Source organism: Macaca nemestrina, chromosome 6 (genome assembly GCF_043159975.1).
Source record: "Macaca nemestrina isolate mMacNem1 chromosome 6, mMacNem.hap1, whole genome shotgun sequence".
Classification (NCBI taxonomy): domain Eukaryota; kingdom Metazoa; phylum Chordata; class Mammalia; order Primates; family Cercopithecidae; genus Macaca; species Macaca nemestrina.
Window position 1 is genome coordinate 164,434,860 of NC_092130.1, and position 24,795 is coordinate 164,459,654.

Below are 24,795 nucleotides of genomic sequence, written 5' to 3' on the forward strand. Positions count from 1 at the left end.
TTCCTCTCTTCTTCTGTCTACTCCAGGTTTCCTCTCTCTGGTTGGCAATTATCTCCTCAAATCTAAAGCTCAAGAAATACGTGAAAAGATTTTAGCTTTGATATATTAAAAATATAATTTTTTGCTTTCAAAAATAACTGGGTTGTAAAAACACTTTTAAGTTCATTAGTATATGCTAAAACATTGTCCTGTAAAATGTACAATAGTGAAAAGATCTTACATTTAACAAGTTCTCCTCATATATCCAATCCCCAACTTAGTTTTCAAATTCATGTCTCTCCAATAGCCCTAGATACAATTAAATGCCATTTTAAACATTTCATGTATCACGAGTGTGTGTGCTTTGAATCATTCTTGGGTCACATGTACACTTTAACTTATTGGTTACGGGCTGTGCCTTAGTCAACTCTCAGTCCCAGGGCCGGGAATGGTGACAGTTAATGTACATTCACTGCATATTTATTGAAATGAACAGAAGTTAAATGATAATGAGATGCTATTTCTTCTATGCCAAGATTCATTTTGTTGCAGCGTTATTTTTTCTAGTGCTGAAAGACACTATTGGTGAAAGAGATGAAACAGGCTGCTAGCACATGTTCTCTCTTACAGAATTACAATCTATTTTTAAAGAGCACAAGAGTGTCGTATTTCTTAGTCTTACAGAACCCCCTAATGGAGTATACTGTGTGCTGCATTCTGAAACTGCCGGCAGAGTGCATTAGAATTCCATTATGCAGGCATTAAACTACACAAAGACAAATCTTAGAATATTTAAACATTGTTTTGATAACTGTATTTTTAAGGGAACAAAGGTACACAATAATTTAAAAGATACACATGAAAGTAAAATAAGTGAACTGCTTCACATCCCAGTTTGACTGAGTTATTTGGTTCATAACAAAATTCACCACTTTGTATCCTACGGATGGTGGTTGAATCACTTAAAATCAGTTTGATCCCTTTAAGGTCTGTTTTTTTTTTTTTTTTTTTTTTTTGAGACAGAGTCTTGCTCTATTGCCCAGGCTGGAGTGCAGTGGCACTATCTCAGCTCACTGCAGCCTCCACCTCCTAGGTTCAAGTGATTCTCCTGCCTCAGCCTCCTGAGTAGCTGGGACTACAGGTGCACACCATCATGCCTGGCTAATTTTTGTACTTTTAGTAGAGACAGGGTTTCACCATGTTGGCCAAGATGGTCTCGATCTCCTGACCTTGTGATCTGCCCACCTGGGCCTCCCAAAGTTCTGGGATTACAGGCGTGAGCCACCACACCTGGCCTAAGGTGTGCTTTTAAGACTTGTTAGGACCAGAGCTGCATTTAGTTTAGGACTGATATTCTCTGCTACTGAGGCAGGACCCTTCTGAGTATTCCACCCATGTCTGTGAATTTTGAGGTTTTTCAGTCTAGTTGGTAGGACCAGGTGTCATTCTTGGCAAAAGATACCGTTCCTTCTAGTCCTTTCTGATGGCTCTTCCCTGGCCTCCGGGCTCCTCACACGCCTGTCCAGCCAAGCCTCAGCTGAAGACTCCAGGAGTCCCCCACAACAGACCTCTCCCTTTGTCTCCTTCTGCACTGTGCTCTACTCTCCAGCACTGGGTCCTGCAAACTCTGGCCCCTGGGAGTGCCTTTTTGGAAACTCATCTGTGTCTCCTCAACTCAGGGAGTTGCCAGGTGTTACCTGGGTTGCTGCCTCTGCTCCCAGGCCAGGAAAACTCAGGGCAGAGAGCTGGGTGATCACATAACTCCCTTATTGGTTTATCATCCCTTAGGAGTCACTGTCCTTCCTTGCCTAATGCCCAGATTTTTAAAAATCGTTGTTCCATAGATTTTTTCTTTATTGCCTTTTGATTGTTTCAGGTGGGTTGGGTATATCGGCTCCCTCTCACACCATCTTGCCGAGAAGCAGAAGTCTCCCTCTTCAATTCAATGTTACTTTATCAAGGATATTTCTCACAGTGACTCTTAGGGTAAGAAACACCTGCCTCAGCATCATCTGGGACACCTGTTAAAAGGCAGATTTCTGAGCCTCCCCCAGGCCTGCTCCATCTCTGTCTCTTCAGTAAGGCCCAGAAAGCTGCTGCTTAAACCGTGCCCTGGGTGTCTCACAACTACATCTTCAGGAACTGCACGAAGGGCTTATTTGGCCAGACCACGCAATGTGTATAACAAATTGTATTCTAATAGGGACAGGGAGGAAGAAAGAAGGGATGTTGGCTTGCAATTCTACTGAGAAGCCAAACCTCCTTTTTTTGTGGACAAAGTGAGGCTGCTTGTCCAAGGAGCCATCTTTCCATGTTTTGTTCCCTTAGAGTTTCACTGGCAGGTAAAACCAGAAATTCTTCAGCTGCTGAAAAAGCACTTTGCCCTGGCTTAGGGTTCCTTGATAAAGAATTGCTTGATTGCAGAATGGCCTTCATCAAAACACCTGACTAGTTTTTAGTTAAGAAGGAAAACTCAACAAGATGGCATCTGCTGGGGCTTTTTTGGGGAATCGTTTACAGTTACAGATCCTTGAGCAAAGCCCATTTGAAAGATGGCATGGCCAAGTAGAGGCTGGGACTTGTAGTGACTTCTCCCTGGGAACTACTTGAACTGGACTGGCTATGAGGATGGAAAGTTGGGGATGATGGTCATCAGGGGGTGACTCTTAAATGGTCTTTATTTTGTGGCTGGAGTGTGTGGTGAGTTCACTCCTTAGTGAAGGCAAGAGTGTGAGAGACAGCTGGAAGACTGGGGAGAGGGAGGGAAGATGTATAGAAAGATGAACCAAAGAACCTATTTCTCTTTGAACTTGGAAAGTACATGTTCTTTCTGAAGCTAAGGAGGAAATATTAATAAAGCTACTGGTAATGAATTTTCTCCCTTAGTTGAGCGTCAGTCACAGAAGACTTGTATTGTTTGGTTAGGAACTTAGTACAAACTCAAAATGTTTTGAAGCCTTAGGTATTTTCATCTCCTTTTATGTTAGTTGGGCCTTATGTTGCATGGTGATCAGTGCCAAGGATGGTGGGAAGACAGCCACACACCATGGAAAAGATCTGTTCCCCAAGCCTTGCCCAGCATTCACAGGAGATCTTTTTTCTAGTTACGTGTTTTCCAAATAAGGCTCTCTAGGAAAACCTAGAGTTTCATTACGTAGCAACTCAGCGTGTGTATGTGTGTGTGTGCAGATGACACCTGTGTTAAACGTCAACCAAGCACTAAGCATAGATCTTGGTTTCTGCTGAGTATTTGGGTTCTGCACATGAAGTGCTCTGTTTTCCTGGAAAGGGTTGCTCCTGCATGATGGCACGTTGGTATTGGTCGATCACACCTCATCTCTTCTGATTCTAGGAAAGAGTGGGGAGGAACATGAAATGTTCCTTCTCGTTCTGAATTGCCACGTGGTCTCTTCAAAGAATGTCATTGAATGTATTCACCTTTAAAGAGGGCACACATTTTAAAGGATTAGAACTGTATTGGAAACCCAGAGTCCTGGCCTTGGGTCTTGGCTCTGCCTCACACTAGCTGTAAAAACTTGGATTTCACGTTCCTCACCTATAAAATAGGGGAATTTGAAAAGTTGACATCAAATGTCCCATCTCATGCCAAATTATCTAATTCCATATAACCTAAATTGAACTGTGGTGACATAAATTAATGGTAAACTCACTGGAAGACTATAGAAATGTGAGTTCCTACGGTACTCAGAATTAATCACTGGGCAATTTAAAACTATTATTAAACTCCCAGAGAGAATCTGTTTTTGGTCCAGAAGAAAAGATGTGGAGTGACATCTTTTCTTCACCCTGGAACTTACATTTTCTTTTTAAATCATATATATTTCCATTAAATTTTATTCAGCACAATCTGAACATTTATTTTTAATCTCAAACACTTATTACTCTTTACAAACCCATTTGGTTAGATATTATTTTCAAGTTGTACACAGTGAAGTTCTCTTTTCTGTTTGTGATTATAAAAATTCAATATCAATTATAATTTATTGTGCTAATAAAAATGTAAGTAATGATGAAATTTATTGTCCCAAAAAACGATTATGTGAGGCTTTTTAAAAGGGGAAAAATGTAATATAATTAAGAGTGTTTTCTTATGAGTATGGAAGATAGTCAAAGATTATTTTTTTCTTTCTTTCCAGCAAATAGTGTTTACCTATAGACACAGAGGAATAGTGCTACCAGCATTCAAGTTTTTGAAATAACAGTATTTTCCACATTTAGTGTAATGCAAGACACAAAGGGGAAACTTAATAACTTTTTATTGAATAAATGAATAAATTAATGGATAGATGGTGTCCACTTGAAGTCCACTGTGGAAAATAGATAAGACCCTTAAATGCAAAAGAGAGTTTTTAGTTATTTCATTGTAATCTCTATAAAACACCTTAAGTTAGATGAAGTCTTTGTTCTAACATTATCTCTATAGTGGCAATTTAATATTATACTAGGCTCTTTTACAATTTGGGGACATTTACTTAAGCAATAATAAAAAATATATAAACAAATACGGATATGGTGTCATTTCCAAGACGTGAATCCTAAAGATGATATTAGAACAAAGTTCCAGCATCTGTACAAAGTACCATTCATTCAAAAAAATATTTTTTTGTCCTCGCACAGTGGTTCATGCCTGTAATCCCAGCACTTTGGAAGGCCAAGGTGGGAGATTGTTTATTCCATCTTAATCTGTTCATTTATTCCATCTTAATCTTTAAAAGAAAATAACAAATCCTTCCATTATAGCTTTTCATTGATTTTTTGTTAGAATTTTATTTGGCAAACAGTTCAAATGAATCTTAAATAGTTGTTCAGTATGCATAGAGAGCCTAAATTAAAATGTTTTCTGTCATCTTCATGGTCCCATTAAACTGAACAGTAGCCTAGCCTGTCTGTGCTAATTTGCAGCAAATCTATATTGTTCTGAGAAAACAGACTGCATTTTAATAACCTTGCATTTCCTTTGCCACAAAGCCTTTGCTCTTCGGTGCAAAATCTTTTCCCACTAAGCAGATATCTTGGCAAGATTTTGCCACATTTTTTTATATTTAATATTTTTATTTTTAAGACCACTTCAGTGTTGAGTGTGATGCATGGGCCAGCAACAAGCTTTCTCCCTGCCCTCATTTTCCACAGGAACCTCAGTGAGCTAAAAACTAGAAGCTATCACTCCATTTAACAGTCACCCCCCGATGACCACATTTAATATATTTTTTTCTTTTTGTCTCTTTAGCTGGGAAGTTATCAGTTCCAAACCAGATGAAAGACCCAGGCTCAGCCACTGTATTGCAGAATCATGGATGAATTTCAGCATATTTCTTCAAGAAATGTCTCTTTTTAAACAGCAGAGCCCTGGCAAGATTTTGCCACAGATATCTGCTTCTTAGCTATGCACTTAGTATTTTAATAGATGTGGAATCATGGGGTATGCAAACCTGGTGCCAGATATGGTCCCAGTGAAAATAGATTTGCTCAGTGATTCAAGAGTGGGTAGAGTTAATAGATGCATAAACCATGCCCAAAAGTTCATTTCTTATGACAGACAGGAAATCTACCTGTAGGAATAACATCAGCCAGGACAACTGGTAGCTCAGTGACTCTTCAGAGCATTAGTTGAGGTTGAAAGAACAAAGAGGAAGGAAAATGGTATACTTCCCCTTTTTAAAAAATGCTATTGCACTCATTTAAACTTGGATTAAAATTATTTTTATAAAAAGGAATTGTAATTTACAAATTGCTTTACTATTCAAAATACATTAAAAGTCACAGAATCTGTATGTACACAAGCTTCTGTATAGTTGAGCATCTAAGGGCGAAGGTAGTTTTGACTTGTCTCAGGGCTACTGGAGTTGAATCCAGAGATCAGCCTCACCGTAGTACTCTACCATAGCTCAGATGACAGTTCACTAACAATCCTTGTCTTCTGCTAGAAACTTAGCTGCTTTTGTTATTGCCATATCCATAGCTCTGTGGCAGTGCCTTCAACATGGTAGGCACTTATCTCTTAATAATCTCTTAAATGAATGAATTTGAGGATCCTTAACAGGGATCGTTTGAACTGGTATGTTTTTATGAGTTAGGATTGCAAGAGCAGGAATTAAGCTTTATGTCATTGTAATGTTAGGGAATGACGTGTATTTACATGTGTCTTCTTCCTGGAGTGATTGCTTCTAGTTTTTAGCTCACTGAGGTTCCTGTGGAAAATGAGGGCAGGGAGAAAGCTCTTTGCCGGCCCATGCATCACACTCAACACATTCTAGATGATGACTAGGAAAATGTACTCTGGAAAAATAGAGGATATTGTAAGATCCTTTTAACAATTTTCTATAGAGTTTTCCAACCATGGTACATGGTATGTATGTATGTATATGTTTATGTGTGTGTGTGTGTATATATAATTTGTATATTTATTGAAAATACATTGTTGGTGCTTATTCTTAATATTATATGCTTAATTCCAAGGTTTCTCTAACAAGTTCCTACAAGGCCTTCCATGACCAGTCTCCTACCTCTCCAGCTTCACATGTTCTTCTTCTGGTTGACTTTGCTGGAGCCATGTTGAGACTCAATAGGATAGCACATTTAAGCTCCTTCCCACTCCAGGGCCTCTGCATATACTGCATGTTGTTCTATCTGGAACCCTATGATTAAACTGCTGATCCATCTCATATTTGAGTTTAAAAATGACTCTTCATTAAGGACGTCCCTAAGCCTCACCCTGTTCTCCCTTAGTGTTTCCCTGGTTGTAAATAGACAATTAGATAGCTAATTGTTTCTTTTGGCATGAGTTTCCTGAAGCAAGTGTCTGGTTAGTTCACTTCTGAATTCACAGGGCTTTTCCGGAGGGCGTGGCCAACAGTAGATGCTCAATAAATATTTGCCAAAGCCATAAATGTTGAACGAATCACCTAAAGTTCGGTAATATTTTTTTCTTTTTGTCTCTTTAGCTGGGAAGTTATCAATTCCAAACCAGATGAAAGACCCAGGCTTAGCCACTGTATTGCAGAATCATGGATGAATTTCAGCATATTTCTTCAAGAAATGTCTCTTTTTAAACAGCAGAGCCCTGGCAAGGCAAGTTTTCCAGTAAAGGAGTATGTTTTAAAATGTTCAGTTACTTGGAAACAAATGAACTAACCTATTTTATCAGCTTGTCAGATTTCTCCAATTTTAAATGTAATATACTAAGAACATATGCCATAAAAGCTGGCATCAGCAAGGTTCAGAACTGAGTGTGTGAACACGAGATAATCCTCAGCCTCACATTTTGAAATTGGATTGGTTTTACGTTTTATACATATTTATCTAGCTCATTAGCTAAAATGAATGGTGATTGGTCTTATCAGCAAGACTAGGGAGAAAACAAAGTCTTAAGAATTTCAGTTATCCTGGCCGGGCGCGGTGGCTCAAGCCTGTAATCCCAGCACTTTGGGAGGCCGAGACGGGCGGATCACGAGGTCAGGAGATCGAGACCATCCTGGCGAACACGGTGAAACCCCGTCTCTACTAAAAAAATACAAAAAACTAGCCGGGCGAGGTGGCGGGCGCCTGTAGTCCCAGCTACACAGGAGGCTGAGGCAGGAGAATGGCGTAAACCCGGGAGGCGGAGCTTGCAGTGAGCTGAGATCCGGCCACTGCGCTCCAGCCCCGGCGACAGAGCGAGACTCCGTCTCAAACAAACAAAAAAAAAAAAAAAAAAAAAAAGAATTTCAGTTATCGTATTTAGCCTGGTGCTGAAGTCAAAGGGAGATGAAATGAATACATAGTTCTTTGACTGTGCTTTTGAAGATAACTGAATCTTATTTTCAAGCTAAAAAGTGGAGATTCTTGTATGATTTATTTATTTAAGAAAGAAAACTTTTGGCAAAAACGTAGTGATTATATAAACAAAATAGTATTTTTCCAATTAAGATAAAACCCATGAGGGGAAGTGTCTTACATGGTTGGAAAGGGATTACATGGAGTGGCGCACGTATTTGTATTATTTTATGTGTAGAGGCAGCTTTAATTCTGATCGACTGTCTTGATAGCTTGGGTGAGGTACAGAACCATCAATAGACCTTTTCTATTCCAGTGTTGCTTTCAAGTTTCTTGAATATCCACCCGTGGATAGAATGAAGAGCTAGTAATGTCAGCATTGAAAATCTCTGTCTTTGTACCTTGTATAGTATGCAATAACTTCAATAGTATTAAATAATAGAACTATGCTTGGAGGCTTTTTGAGTGTATTAAAGTGGCAGTATTGCATTTGGATGCATTTTTTTATTCATTGAACCCTTTTTTATTTTATTTTATTTTTTTTTAAAGCATCGATACCTGTATTTGGGGAATGATGTACTGTTGATGTTGATTTTACTGAAGTGATTAAATGTATTTTTGGAAGATTCTAAACTTCAAACTTCTGCACTGGGTTGCATTAATGTGCCCCAAGTCAATTAGCTTAAAATGATGATGCTGCAAATGTAGGGCATAATATGAAATCCCTTTGAAAAACTAAATTCTCGATATAGTAATACTTTTCTTGGCTTATCTGTTACTTTGACTTTATGGCCTTTCCATTTCATTTATAGAATTTCAAATTCTTTCCAGGGCCCTTGCTGTTTTAGAAACAGGTCTTAGTTTTGTTCCGCAATTCATCTAATCTGCTTTTGACTAATTTATTAACTCTGTACTAAAGAATGAAAAATCAAAATCAAACTTAGATTTAGACCCCTTTGCTCTTTATCATCATCAGTTATTGGTCAGAGGTATGTATTCCTTCCTCTTGTGTCTTTTAGAAACTCCCTGAATGAATTTCCTTTGCTTGCTTTTCAGTTTAATTTACTATCACTGTTTAAAGATGATGTAAAAATGTAAGACAGTTTGACTGGCGTGTGAAAAATCAGGTGAAGACTTTATGGGAAAATTTTTCTGCCTTGATGTTCCTAAAGGGAATTAAGGATATTTTCTGATTGTTTTTAAATTTCTTAAAACAATCAAGATTTTTTAAACCATAAATGACAGAAGGAAAATAAACATGTCACTGTAGGAGTTTCATTTAAATGGCAGTTTGTTTCTAAGTGACTTAGAAGTGGGGTCAATTTGAGCAGTATATATGGTTAGGAAAGATGATAGTGATGGCCATAAATTTATCCTGTCAGCTTAGCAGCTATACATTACATTAGATTTGTGTAAATTACGTTAGATTTGTATAGATACCTCTAATTTTTGTAACATGTTTTGCTGTGTTTTTATGAATTTCAGTGGGCTTATAGTGGTAGTTTGAACTTTCAGATGTAGTTATCAGGCCGCATTAATTTCCTTAAATGAGTGAAGTAGAAGTTGTTTCTGGGGACATAATAGTTTTTTGTTCTCTTGCACCTGGCAGTAATATAGCCACAGGCATGAGTAATGGGAGTTGTCACTCTCTGTGCCAGAAATTAGCTCCTGTGTCCTCAAAATAATTATTACCAAGTGCTGAAATGGACTAAGGCTGGTTGAATGCAGCAGTCATTAGTCAGCCCTTAGTGCAAAACAATGCTCTTTGGAAAAAAATCTGTAATAACCGGATAGGTCACTTATACTGGTCACTTATAGATTTACAATTGTGTGTGTATCCTGTGCTCCAAAATATCTTGGTGTTATGTATAACTATCCTATGTTATTTCTGTTATTTCCAGTTTTGTCTCCTGGTCTGTAGTGTGTGCACATTTTTTACGATCTTGGGAAGTTACATTCCTGGGGTTATACTCAGCTATCTACTGTGTAAGTATAGTAGACCATGTGGCTAACTTTTGTGATGCATATGGTATCACTTTATGGTCAACAGACCTGTAGTTTGAAGAAGGGGGATGAGTTCTTAACTATAATACAAGTTGATTATTCTTTACTCTCCTGCTGTACAAAGTTTCTCCATTTTCCTAGAGCCATGTCTCTATTTTAAAATTGGAAGAATAGCTGCAAAAGGCAGAATTATAAGTTAATAATTTTATGTTAAATTTTGTCAGTAAAACTATAAATAAAGCTGTATGCCCCACCTCCCAAAAACACACCAACACCTTTGCCTTCGTGCATGTTCTTTGGCTCAAAAAAATAATGAAAACCACAATGAAATACCATTGCATCCCTACCAGAATGGCTAAAATTAAAAATACTGACCATATCAAGTATTAGGAGGGATGCAGAGGAAGTGGAATTCTCACATACTGTTGCGGGGTAGGTAGAATGTTAAAATCACTTTGGATAACAGTTTGGCAGTTTCTTAAAAACTACTACATGACAAAGCCATCCCACAACTAGGTACTTACCCAAGAGAAATGAAAGTACAAAGACACAAATGTTCATAACAGATTTATTTGTAGTAGCCAAAAGCAGAATATAATCCATACATCCATCAATAGGATGAATGGGTAAACAAACTGTGGTATATCCATATAATGGATTACTACTTAGCACTAAAAACTGATACATACAACACTAAAGATGAATCTCAAAATAATTAGACGGAGTAGAAGAAGCCAGATGAAAGAGTATGATTCCATTTATATATTATCCTAGAAAATTCAAACAATCTAGTAACAAAGCAGATCAGTGGTTGCCTGGGGATGAGGTGGGTGGGGACAGGGAGAAGAGGTAGGAGACTGGAGGGACGGATGAATAAAAACATGAGAAAACTTCTGGGGGTGGTAGACATGTTCATTATCTTGATTATGGTGATGGCTTCTTAGTTGTATCCATGTCAAAATTTATCAAATTGTACACTTTAAATACATGTATTTTATTATACATCAATGATCACTCAAAAATGTTATTAAAATGTATGGATTTTCTCCTTTACCTGAAAACTATGATCTGGCACTGCTACCTTTCGATGGGGCAGGCACTCTCCACTTAACATACCCTCATATTTTCCAATTTTTCTTACAATGGATTTTAAAATTTACATACAATTTCTTGGCTTCTAGAGACATTTGAGTTTGTAGCTCCTATTTTAAAAATATAATATAGGATACTTCCTAAAAAGAACAAAGAAATAAATATTAGGAATACAGTACTTAGAGTGTGGCAATCTTTGCTTCTTTTTATATTCTTAATGCATAATGCAAATGGCAAATGGTCAGAGCTCAAATCCATTCTCCCCAAAAGAACTCATATATAACATTAGCCTCATCATTACATTGTTTAGCAGGTAAAGGAGAAGAGGACTGGGGAATGAAAGAATAATTTGGGCAAGGCATTATTCAGATGGTTTGCATTGATCTCATTTATACTTCACAGCAACCCCAAAGAAATAAGGTTATTATCCTAATATTATTGATGAGAGGCTAATAACTTTCCCATGGTGAAATGGCATTGAATAAATACAGTTAAACCAGGACTGTTGTTTGGAAGGCATGTAATTTTTCTATAAATTTTGAGAGTAAAAGGATTGAAAGGAGAGAGTTGATCTAATTGCACCTGAAAACAATGACTGTGAGCATTGTGTGTGCGTGGGTATGCATGTGTTTGTGTGTGGGTGGTGGTAGAAAATGTTTACCTTACAGAAAAAGAATAGAAATTATGAACTTATTTCACAGAGGCATTTCCCTTAAAAAAAAAACTTAAGTTTTTCAGTAAAAAAATGTAGTATTTTGTGAAATACTGAAATGTATGTAGCCTTTTGAAAGGAAAGGCATTTTACTTCTACCCTCTTTCTTCTTTCAGTACTGTGTGCATTTTTGTGTCCATTGTTTAAATGTAATGATATTGGACAAAAAATATACAGTAAAATTAAGTCAGTTCTGCTGAAACTGGATTTTGGAATTGGAGAATATATTAATCAGAAGAAACGTGAGAGATCTGGTAGGTAAAGTTTATATTTTAGATTCTATGCATGAAATGAGACATTAGCAAGCTATTTTTAGGCAATTCCTTTAATACATTTGAGGATACTTTTAGCTTTTTACTAAGTATTATTATAGAAGCTAATCGCCCTCAAAGTTAAACATATCCTTTTCCTATTTAGGCTTTCCTTCTTTTCTCAAATATACAATGAAAGAAATTGATTTTTTAATCCACACTGTCAGGGGAGAAAGAAAAGGCAACACTTTTTATTGTGCTACTTATGATTTACTTAGTTTTATTTTGGGTTGGACTATCACAAATACAAAATTACACAAGCAGTGCTAGGAGTGTGGAAGTTGTGTAAGAAGGGATTGAAAAAACAGGGTAAGGGAAAGAAAATACAGGAAAAGCCAATATAATCATCTTTTACTTTTTAACTTGGCTTGAGACCTTATAGGTTCTAAAACTAGAATGTATCGGAGTCACGTGGAGGGCTTATTACAGGATGAGTTGCTAGGCCCCAGCCCAGAGTTTCTGATGCAGTAGGTCTAGGGTAGGGCCTGAGAATCTGCATTTCTAAAAAGTTCCCAGGGAGGATGCTTTTGCTGTTTCAGGGACAATATTAAGAGAACCACTAATGTGGATCATTTCCTTTGCAAATATGTGAAGCTTGTTATGTGTAAACATTTAATGATATGGAGGTATTTGAGAATATGAGAAATGTGGGGGAATACATAATGAAATAAATGCACTATATCTGAGTTGGCTAGGAAACTGAAAGCTTCCAAATTTTTTCTCAACAGAAGCAGATAAAGAAAAAAGTCACAAAGATGACAGTGAATTAGACTTTTCAGCTCTTTGTCCTAAGGTATTTTTTGTTTAGTTTTCAATTTGTTCCTGTGTGGTTTGACTGTAAATGTATTTACATATATAAAGCTGAATGATCTTCCTAATAAACCCATATTTCTGTAAGATGACTGAATGATTTCAAAATAAAAATATCCATCTGGTTTTTATTACTCTGACATTTTGGGGGTTCGTATGGATTTTCCAAAATATTCCCTTCAGCAGTTTAAAATGTGCCGCTGGTATTTATTTATATTAATACAGATTAGCCTCACGGTTGCTGCCAAAGAGTTATCTGTGTCTGACACAGACGTCTCAGAGGTATCCTGGACTGATAATGGGACCTTCAACCTTTCAGAAGGATACACTCCACAGACAGACACTTCTGATGGTATGCTAATATTTCTGGACACATTTATTTTTATGAGTGCATACAAAACTATTTAACTGCTGCCAAATACTGAATGGGTAAATAACATGTTACCACCATATCTATACAGTGGAATATTACTTGGCTATAAAAATGAAGTACTGATACTTGCTATAACATGGATGAACCTTGAAAACATGCTAGGAAGCCAGACACAAAATGCCACTTACTGTATAATTCCATTTATATGAAATGCCTAGAATAAGCAAGTCTAAATAAAGGGAAGTTAAGTTAGTGGCTGCTGTGGACTGATGGAAGGAGGGAATAGTAAGTGACTGTTAATTGGTATGCATTTATTTTTGGAGTGATGAAAGTGTTCTAGAATTAGTGATGCTTGTACAGCTTTGTGAATATACTAAAAAACACTGAATTGTACACTTTAGAAGTGTGTTTTTTTGGTGCATGATTATCAAAAGCTGTTTTTCAAAAAGTATGAGAAAAAAATCTAAATCAATGTCCAAATCTGCCTTTGGACAGAAATTTTGAAAACAAAATAATTAAAAATTAGAAAAATTACCTTCTGAAGTGTCTTTGAAATGTCCTAAGCGATAATGTGGGAGAGAAAGATAGATGGTAATCCTATACATTTAGGCCTAGTCCTCATTAAAAGGGGCTGAAGTATGGAGGGCAAGTTCCCTGAGTCCAAAGCTGACTCTGGAGTTTCTCACATTTGTCTTCGAAGTTAAAACAGCTTTTTATTTTTATTATTTTTTATTTCCAACTTTTAAGTTCAGGGGTACATGTGCAGGATGTGCAGGTCTGTTACATAGGTCAACATGTGCCATGGTGGTTTGCATCCCATCACCTAGGTATTAAGCCCAGCATCAATTAGCTATTTTGTGATGCTCTCCCTCCTCCCACCCCTGACCCTATGACAGGCCCCAGTGTGTGCTGTTCCCTACCACTGTGTCTATGTGTTCTCATTATTCAGCTCCCACTTATAAGTGACAACAGGCAGTGTTTGGTTTTCTGTTCCTGTGTTAGTTTGCTGAGGATAATGGCTTCCAGCTCCATCCATGTCCTTGCAAAGGACATGATCTCATTCCTTTTTGTGGCTGCATAGTATTCCATGGTGTATGTGTACCACATTTTCTTTATCTGGTATATTCTTTGTTTATAATAAGTACAATTAAAAACAAGACAGCACAGTATTCTTTATAATGCAAATTATATCCATAACTTAAATTGAGAGTCAATGCTTGTACGGTAACTTAACTTTTGTTAGTCTCACTGGATTACCTTGTTTTGGCTATATACTGAACATATGAGCAGATTATAAAGGAGGAGAATGAATGAACTATTTTATACTTATGTTCCAAAAAGACATTTTCTGTTTTTAAAGGAAGGAGGGAGGGAGGCTGTGCAGTGTTTGAAAGAAGATGGGTTTGGAAGGTGGAAAACTCAAGTAGAGTCTTGCCTTTGTCACTACCTAACTTTATGACCTTGAACAGGTGAAATAATTTTTGTGGGTCTCAATTTCCTCACCTTTACATTAGAACAAGAGCATTGCTGAAGGTCATTCAAGCTCTACAAGCTTTCAGAACCTCCAATTTGAGGTCATATTTTAAAGAACAAGAATAACAAGTACCCTGTTCTTAAGGATCCCATCTCAGATTTATTCAGCAAAAAAGACAGTAATAATCCAAGACACATAAAAGGCTTTTCATTAACTGAAGATTTCAAATCACGGTTGCAGGGAGTTAACTGTTATATTAAAAGAATTTTATATGAAAGGTAAAAACAATAAAATCTATCAGCCTTCTACTGTGACACTGATTTCAAATGTCCTAAATCTTTATATGGTCAGTTTCAGCTATAGTTATAGAGAGCCAAATGTTTCCATAAACTCTTGGGTTATATGGAATAGAAGGAGCAGTATCTTCTTTCCATTGCTTAAAACAAACACAGATTACAGACACTGAAATAGATCTCCATGTATGAAAATGCTGAGGCTGAATAATATTAACCAAAACCCAAGGAAACTTCCTATTATAGTATTTTTAATTTCATGTACATGCATACTCATTGGCTTAAGGTAATTCCCACCCTAGGAGCAGGATGGGGAATTTTTATAATAAATGCTTAAACGTTAGTCAAAACCTCAAGCTGATGTCAGACAAGTGTGAATGTTAAGTCAGTAAATATACTGTTTTGTGCTTAAGAGGAAAGCTAAATATAGAGGGATATGTAGTGTTTGTGTCCCTGTGGAGAAAGAGTGTTGCAGGATTAGGAGTTCAGTATGTGGTTAAATTGATTCAAGTTGACTCAGGAGGCTAGATGAACGCCAAGGTTGCCAGAGGGTTCAGATTAAAGTCAGATAGATGATCTTTAGACAGCACTTTTATTTGAAATTTGTTATGGTGCTTAAGTCTGAACTTCTGTTATCCATTTCACAGATCTTGACCGACCTAGTGAGGAAGTTTTCTCTAGAGATCTCTCAGATTTCCCATCTCTAGAAAATGGCATGGGAACGAATGATGAAGATGAATTAAGCCTTGGTTTGCCCACTGAGCTCAAGAGAAAGAAGGAACAGTTGGACAGTGGTCACAGACCAAGCAAAGAGACACAATCAGCAGCTGGTCTCACCCTTCCTCTGAACAGTGACCAAACCTTTCACTTGATGAGCAACCTGGCTGGGGATGTCATCACAGCTGCAGTGACTGCAGCTATCAAAGACCAGTTAGAGGGGGTGCAGCAAGCACTTTCTCAGGCTGCCCCCATCCCAGAAGAGGACACAGACACTGAAGAAGGTGATGACTTTGAACTACTTGACCAGTCAGAGCTGGATCAAATTGAGAGTGAATTGGGACTTACACAAGACCAGGAAGCAGAAGCACAGCAAAATAAGAAGTCTTCAGGTTTCCTTTCAAATCTACTTGGAGGCCATTAATCTAGGAATCAGCTTGCAACAGAGCACAAAAAACACCAAAAAAATTTCAAAGAAAAAAAAAAAAACAAGAAAAAGAAAAAAATTGAACTATAAGCTTTAATGATTACTTTAGATTTGTTTTATTTTCCCTCCTGCAGTGAATTAATTGGATATATATCAGCTGACACTGATAGATTGATATTTCTGATCGTTATTTTTGTGTAATAAGCATGGAAATGAACTTTATACACACCACTGTGTTGTCAGAGATAAATATTAGGGGTTTTTAAAGCAAAAAGAAACAAAAACCAAATTATTAAAATCCTCTTATAAATATTCTTTTTCTTTACAGTTTTTCAAGCATGCAAAACAGTTTATTGTAACTCATTGAAAAATATTAACAATTAATTGTGAATACATGCCGTTATCAGCTTCCTTATTCCTAATACCTGGAAATTTTTTTTTTTTTTTAACTGATAGATTTTGATGTAAAGAAGATCGAAATTATCAAGGTATCTTAGTTGAAGGACTTGGGAAATACTATCAAAATTAATTTCTTAGGAAAAAATTTTAAAGTATATTTAAGTACTCTGGATAGACTGAAATATTTCCATGTTATTTCTGCAGTTGTAGACTTAGGCTTACTTGTAAAGCAGCATGCTCCACTGACTGCCATCTCTAGTCTTGCAGTGGGTGGCATTAACCCACAGAAAGCAAGCAGTTGTGTATCACATAGACAATGGTTGTGACATAAACAGATTCAGTTGTTTTGTTGTTCATTTGTCATATGTTTGTGATAGGGATGTTGGGAGCACAGCTCTATTCTGCCTGCTCAGACTTAAGTTAGACCCGTATCTTTTATATTATGTCATGAAAAAAGTCTCCTAAAATTGTGAAACTAGTTATTGATATGAGTGATGTGATCATCAGCAATAAAGACATAATAACTCTGTTTTCTTAGTCTGTATAGAGGAGAGGAACTTGCTTGGCTTTAAAATATATTTATTTGCCATTTAAGTATAAATATGAAATCTGTTTCTTACTGGGAAGATAGAGTATATATATTTTCCTTTAAACGTTTTAAGATCACTTTTAAATAACCACATCTGATTTATGGTTTTTAACAAAGGACTAAAGAGCTCACACCAAGCTAATTTTGTTTTTGTGATATAAACTTTCAGTGTTGAGGGACCATGCCAGCAACTACCAAAAATCTCTTAAATCTGCAGGTACAGCTGGCATTCTGGCAGATGCACAGAGACATCTGAGACCCTCAGAAGGGAAGGATAATCCAAGAATATAGGAAATCTGTGTTCTCTTCCTTTCATTTTATCCCTTATATTTCTAAAGACTAATTATAAGTAATCTGACATTTTAATGTAGCAACTCTTATTTATTTTTTCTTTCTGAGGTATTCAAATATCTAGACTGAATTTTGCCAAATGTTAAAGGGAGAAGAGTTACTGAAGACTTTGAACATTTTTGTGATTGCTTATGTCATTACTGCCTCATGACTGTGTTTGATGTCCTTTATTGATACAAAGTGAGCCTGTGCCTTCATTATCTTGCCCATTTTAATACAAATGGAAACCTGGTGTTTGAAAATCTCTGAACTGTGTGGGTTTTGGAGGAATATACCTGAATTTTATTCAATAACAGTTTCTGGACAGGAAGAAAAATACAGTTACATATTTATAAAATAGTTGTTACCAGTATTCTTTTTTCTGTGTATGCTTCTTTCTTTAAAATAATATTCTTGGTTATAAAGTAGAAAAGTTTAAAGGTAATTTCCATTTCTTCACTGAGGAGAAAAAAAGTTAAATAATCCAAGTAATTAAATAATATAAATCCCTAGATAACCTTACAGGAAGATTAACTCAAGGGCTGATAATCTGTGATGGTATGAACAATAAATCTAGAATAAAATGTTAATAACTACAAATTAAAAGGGGTGTGGGGAAGAAGTTGGTAGAGTAGAAAAATGTGCTATCACCACTATCGAGGAGACACGCCAGCTCTCTAAGGGACAGCAGCATTTTAACTATGTATGAATTTTAATATTGTTTGTATATGACTCTGTAACTACACATTTACACAATACAGTAATGGTACTTTCTCACAACTATTAATTCAAACAAACACAAGGATGTTGAAGGTTTTTGTTTGTGTATACGTATGTTTTGGTGGTGGTGGGGGTCATTGTTTCTGGTTTTAAAAGATGAAGTAGCAGATACACTTCATCTATGATTGATCCAGTGTAGTAGAGGACTACATGTCCTTTACCATGAGAATATAAATAGCATTATTTTCCCAACATCTGAAAGAACTGAGAATGAGTGGTTTGTAAAATCTAAGTGGACTGAAGTATTTAAAATGTGAACCATGGATATATTTTGTTAAAATTGAAAGCTGTAGAAAAGTTTTGCTCACTTCCTGTAGAAGGTACTGAGCAAAATCACACAATGGCAATAGCATACACTGAGCATGTATTTTAATCTGAAGCAATAAAGTAGTGCTCAAGAAGTTGAAGCTCACTTTGGAAGATCAATCCATGCTTGAATATTCTCATTCTGAAATACCTTTTTTTCTTACCCTACATAGCTTCAAAAGGGATTTTTTTTTTTAAACTGCCTGCTCCCCAGTTTAAAATATTAGGAAGACTTTTATAAGGTTTTGTAATTGGCAAATACATTCAACATATTTAGGCATCTCACTCTTATATTTGAAATAAATGTAACTTTCTTCCATTTAGAAAAGTGGCAAATGCCAGCATGCCACTAATTTTAGTCAAGAAGCAAATACACATTTAAGAAAAACGTGATTTTAACATTTATATGAACTGTTTATAATCTAGATGGGTATACTTCTTTACACTGCTCCAGCTGTGTTCATTGCAAGATAGGAAATTATTCTGAAAACCTTTACTGAACTGCTGTTGTCTTAGATCATTTGTATCATGATGAAATTAGAAAGCCTCAGAACTATATTTTTGTGTATTATTCCTCCATTTCCACTGTAGCATTTATACTAAGAAAGATGTTGAAAATATGAGTTCTGGTTCTGATGTTAATATTATGGCCCTAAAACACAGTGTCAAAGTCATATAATGTCCCCAAGCCCCATCCTGTTTCCCAAGCATTAAATAGGGAAGTTAATTCTTACCTTATCACGCAGGGATGTTTAGAGAATGGGTGAAAAAAAGTATCTGAAGCACGTTGGGGGGAGGGGTGTGTGGAAAGGCTGCATAAAACCAAGAAACTGATTTTTTTTCCTGCCTGTGTTTCAACTGAGCCATTCTTTTAAACATTAAAACAAAGGCAATCAACAAGCAATAGCTTACAAGAATCGTAAGTTTCTTTTAATGGGTCCAGCACTGTATCAGCCTCATAGTGCAAGAAATCCTTGTGGAATTAATGGATGGAAGTGTTGCAAAAATGTCTACTATTTCAGTTGATTCTGTGGACCATGTGTAAGGTTCTATAATAGTAATTTTTATGGTTATAACACCTACTAGCTATGGGACTCTGAGAAAGTCACCTAATAACTCCATACCTATTTACCTCATCTACAAAATAAATATGTAGTACCATTTACCTCATGGAGTGTTGCAAGGATTAAGTGTCTTAAGGCTGGGGTTGGCAGACTATGGCCCATGGGCCAAATCTGGCCTGCCACCTGTTTTTGTAGGGGCTGCAAGCTAAGAACCGTTTTTTACATCTTGAAGTAGTTGAAAAAAAATCAGAAGACTATTTTGTGACATGAGAATAAATGAAAATCAATTTTCAGCATCTGTGAATAATGTTTAATTAGAACACAGCTATGCTCATTTGTGTATGTATTGTCTATGGCTGCTTTTATGCTATAACAATGAAGCTGATTAGTTGTGACACAGAACCCAGGCTTACAAAGCATATTTACTCTTTGGCCCTTTACGGGAAAAGTATGCGAACTCTTGGTCTAAGACATAGAAAACAGGATCCTGTTTAATGCTCACGACTCTACAGTTAAGTGGTATTAAGAACATTTTGCCAAAGAACAGGGTAAATAAATTGTCCAAGGTCACATAGCTAGTCAAGGAAAAAGTCAGCCTGACCCCAAAGCCTATTCTCTTTCTAATGTATCATACTAGTATATTGGTTTTGTTTTTTGATACATTAACTGATCATAATTTTAAGCAATTTAATAATTTCACTAAGAAATACTGATTTTATTTTAGATTTTTTTTCAAATACTGCAGAAACCAGTTGATTTTTAAATGCTGTGATAAACAGACTTTGTTGTACATTTCAATTCCTTATTAAATTAAGAGAAGTCTTTGCATATGTAGACAGCCAAAACAACTGGGGACTGAAAATCTCTCACAGGACTTAACGTTTTCATGAACACAGAATTCACAGACACTGTAAACTATGTGATAAGTGTACGTTAGTTTTTATATTTCAATATTTGTTACCCCCACCCAAGGTTACCCTCAACCAACTCAATCCCCTTTGCCACCTGCCTTTTAAAAACCAAGGTGCCACTGCAATATAGGAATGTGAATAGCAGTAAACTTGTCACAAGAGAATATTGTGACCGGCATACAAATTGACTTGAAGGCAACTTTATTAGCTTTTATTTTAAATTATCCCAAAGTCTTCCAAGACTGAAACAAGAACCATGTTACTGTGTGTACTGTCACTGTTACAGTGTGCACCATAACTCTAGTAGTTTGAGAATTACGTGAACTATTTTAAGGGCTATGTCATGATATACAGAAGGAATTCTAATTTTCAATACTTTCACTAATTTTGTCATAGGTGGTTGTATTAGTCCATTCTCACATTGCTATAAAGAAATACCTGAGACTGGGTAATTTATATGAGATTTAATTGGTTCAGGGTTCTGCAGGCTGTACAGGAAGCATGGTGGCCTCTGCTTCTGGAAAGACCTCAGGGAGCTTTTACTCAAAGCAGAAGGCAAAGTGGGAGCAGGCAGTTCACATGCCAAAATCAGGAGCAAGAGAGAGCAAGCGGGGAGGTGATACACACTTTTATAAACAACCACACCTTGAGAGAACTCACTGTCGCAGGAACAGCACCAAGGGGATGGTGCTGAACCATTCAAGAGAAATTCACACCCATGATCCAATCACTCCCACCAGGCCCTGCTTCCAACACTGGGATTACATTTTGACCTGAGATATGAGTGGGGACAACATCCAAACTATATCAGTGATCTTCATTTAAATTCTTCAGAGTGATCAATTTGGTATTTTTTTTTTTTTTTTTGATAGCAGTACTGTCAGCAGAGGTTAGACACATTAAGAGTGCTGAGGATGTGCTGCAGAGATTTTACTCAACAGTCCCTTGCATTTACCAAGGAGGTATTTGTTGTAGACCTATTCTTTTTTTCCTCCAATTAGTTCCAGATACTGCTGCTGGATCCACTCAAGGCCCACTTCTATTCCTGATGCCATATAAGCTGAAACATTTTGTGACTCTCCAACAAATGAAGCATGAACAGTAAACACAAGAATCCAAGTCTTTTGCCAATGATATCGTGGCTCTCTCTAGTCTCATTTTCTCTTGTTTGTATCCTAAGCTTCATCCAACCTAGACACACTCTTCTTAAATATGTCCTTGATTTTCCTCCCTCTACAGTATTTCTTCTACCCGTTCTACCTCCTTTTCCACTTGCAGAGTCCTCCATCTTCTCCTTTAGGACCCATCTGAAATGTCTACTCCTTAATGAAAACTTTTCTGATCTCTCTAATGGCATGAGATTTCTCTATCCTAAATACTCATTACCCCTTTCTTTATATTTCATTGTACTAGATCCAGCTAGTTAACTATATTTTTTTTATCATCCCTAAGAAGTCATTAAAAAAAAAACTTCTTGAGGGTAGGAATGCTTTAATTTAGAACCAATAGAATATTACAAAAAATACGTAGCATGTGGGAGAGACTATGGGAGATACGAAAGCCATGAAAGGAAAGATACGAAAGGAATTTAAACTTTATCTTATGGGCATCAGACAACTATTATTGAATAGAAAAAGTGACATATGAAAAAAATGCTACAGGAAAATTACTGATTACTTGTATTTACTCTAGAGGGGGCTATGGGGAAAGAGTAAGGTTATCTTGGAGACTGCAGAACAGTACATTGGAAAATTAGTATGGCGGAGGAAACAATACCTCTTTAAAGAAGAAAAGTAAAACTGGAGAGTTCAATGATGCTGAAATAGGAGAATCATGAAAATAGATTAGAGGAGGCAGGGAGGAAATAATGACCTGAAGAACAGATTCTGGAAGAGTCATATAAGAATGATACTAGGCAAAAGTAAAACCAGAAGTTTTTTACTTTTATAGCCATCTTCTGCTTTACTTTTTAGGGAAGCTTGAAAATATACTCTGCTTATTCCAGTTAACAACTAATACTAGCTACATTTCTCAAAGTGAGTATCCAGACGGCTCAGCTATTTTAAAAGATACTGATAATCTCAAAATAAGTTTTCATAAATAAAAATCACCATCTGACTTAACTTTTGCACTGCAAAAGATTTGTTTAACAAATACTCACCAGTTGATCTGCTGGGACTGTTCTAGCATTAGAGTATACAACAAAGGAGTTGCTTGCTGTCATGGAGCTTATGTTCTATCTAGACGCAGATGACTAACATGCAGTGTGACTAGACATCCTGGTTTGCCCAGGATTGAGGGGTTTCCCGGGATGCAGGACTTCCAGTGCTAAGCCTGGGAAATCAGTGACAAACAACAAATGCTACTGGCAGCTGATCTCCCAATGATCACCTAAAACAACCCTGCCCCCTACTTCCCACTTCCTGGTATTCATGCCCTTATGTAAACCCTTCTCACATTAAATAGGGCTGACCTGCATAAGTAACAACACATTGTGGAAACGACTGTGTGTGACTTCCAAGGCTAGGTCATGAAAGAAATTCATGAATTTCATGTGGCTCTCCGCTACACTCAAGCAGCCCTATGGAGAAGCCTGCTTGTCAAGGAACCAAAACCTCTTGCTATCAGCTATGTAAATCAACCATCTTTAAGGGAGATTCTCCAGCCACAGTCAAATACAGTCAGACTTTCAGATGACTTTAGCCCTGGACAGCATGTTCACTGCAACCTCTTAGCAGATCTTAGAACCACCCAGCTAAGTCATTCAAATGCCTGACATACAGAAACTGAAATAAAGCTTGATGCTAAATTTGGGGGTAATTTAATACAGAGTAGTAGATAACTAATACAGTGCTAGAGAAAAGTTATGCCTGGTAAGGACTTAGGAAGGTAGGCACTATTTTTGGTAAGTGGATTTGGATAAGCCTCTCTTACAAAGGCATTTGGGCAGAGATCCAAAAAATAAGGGAGCAAGCCAGCAAAAGGATGTTCCAAGCGGAAGAGTAATGGACTTCTGACTCAGTACCAACTAAAGTGATTGTCAGAAGAACATCAAATGTGTCATTGAGACTCAAGTAGGGTGAGCAGGGTAGAGAAGGGGGTGTGGCAGGACATCAGAGGGAGGGGCAGAGCCTCGCAGAATAAAAAGTAAGGTGTTTGAATTTGATTGAGTCAAGGGAAGCCACTGGAAGGTTTTTTAAAAGCGTCATCTTCTTTTGGTTTTCTATTAGCAGCTTGGATTCTGAGCATGCAACATTCGATTCTGTAACAAGGCTGACAAGGGTTCAACCAGGCTGTGTGGATGAAATCTATGACCTCCTCAAGCATTTGAAGTTCATGTTTTCTTTTTATTTTAGGACGGAATCTTGCTCTGTCGCCCAGGCTGCAGTGCAGTGGCGCGATCTCGGCTCACCACAACCTCCGCCCCCGCGCCCCCGGGCTCAAGCGATTCTCCTGCCTCAACCTCCCAAGTAGCTGAGATTACAGGTCTGCGCCACTGCGCCAGGACTAATTTTTCTATTTTTTTTTTTTTTTTAGCAGAGACTGGGTTTCGCCATGTTGGCCAGGCTGGTCTTGAACTCCTGACCTCAGATGATCCGCCTGCCTAGGCCTCCCAAAGTGCTGGGATTACAGACGTGAGCCACCGCGCCTGGCCTGAAGTTCTTTTCTACAGAACTTTGCTGTCCGATACACATGAGGCTACACAACCAACTGGGCACCTGACACGGGGCTAGTCCAAATTGAGACGGGCTGTTAACTCTAAAACACACACTGGATTTCCAAGACTTAGAACTAATCACAGAGCGTAAAAGATCTCATTAATTCTTTTAGACTGATTACATGCTGAAATGACAGGATGGGCTAAATTAAATACATCATTAAAAGCAGTTTCACCGATTTCTCTTTACTCTTTAAAAATGTGGCTACTACTAGAATTACCTACGTGGCTCGGACTGTGTGTCTACAGGGAGCTCCTCTCCGGCACTCTGTACACTCAAGTTTCGCCGGTGTCCTCCGCCCGAAGGGCCGCCTCAGAAAGGCCGAGCCTCCGGCCCGGCCTCTCCGGTTTCCCGGGGAAGCGGTCCAGCCCCCGGCGAGAGCTCCGAGGGTGGCCCCGAGGGTTAAGGGTCAGCCCTGGCCCTCGCGACATCCATTCACCCGGCTCCGCGGGTGCAGCGCGCGGTCCTCAGAGAAACCCCGACCCTGGCGTCGCTGACCCGACCATTCATTAATCGGGGGCTTCCGAGGGCCCGGGAGCAGCCTCGGGCGCCCCACTCCCCCATTCTCGCGTAGCCGTCTCTTTGACCGCGTCACACTGAGCGGCGCAACCACCAGAGAAGGTAACTGGGAGGGCGCGACCTCCTTCAAGCAACACCCACCTCGGGCTGACTGAGGGGACCCAGGTCCGGTTCAGTCACAGCGTTCCCTAGGCTTCCCGGGTCTCACAGCGG

The 24,795-nt window shown here is 37.8% G+C and overlaps 1 protein-coding gene and 1 long non-coding RNA gene across 4 annotated transcripts in view; one reads left to right on the top strand and one right to left on the bottom strand.

The window, feature by feature from the left end:
- RETREG1 (reticulophagy regulator 1) overlaps window positions 1-16,893 on the top strand; it is a 149,569-nt gene extending 132,676 nt beyond the window's left edge. For both annotated transcript variants that reach the window (XM_011759330.3, XM_011759331.3), the window contains 6 exons: window positions 6,942-7,068; window positions 9,654-9,738; window positions 11,677-11,814; window positions 12,600-12,664; window positions 12,907-13,033; window positions 15,469-16,893. In XM_011759330.3, the coding sequence (XP_011757632.1) occupies window positions 6,942-7,068; window positions 9,654-9,738; window positions 11,677-11,814; window positions 12,600-12,664; window positions 12,907-13,033; window positions 15,469-15,962 (1,036 nt within the window). In that variant the 3' untranslated portion in view covers window positions 15,963-16,893. The remainder of the gene's footprint in view (window positions 1-6,941; window positions 7,069-9,653; window positions 9,739-11,676; window positions 11,815-12,599; window positions 12,665-12,906; window positions 13,034-15,468) is intronic.
- LOC139363916 (uncharacterized) overlaps window positions 1-24,675 on the bottom strand; it is a 34,043-nt gene extending 9,368 nt beyond the window's left edge. The window contains exons 1-2 of one of the 2 annotated variants that reach the window (XR_011625128.1): window positions 24,284-24,675; window positions 22,506-22,678 (exon numbers count right to left, since the gene is read on the bottom strand). This is a non-coding gene — a long non-coding RNA (uncharacterized lncRNA). The remainder of the gene's footprint in view (window positions 1-22,505; window positions 22,679-24,283) is intronic. The other variant, XR_011625127.1, reaches the window with a different exon arrangement.
- Window positions 24,676-24,795: the final 120 nt, after the last annotated feature.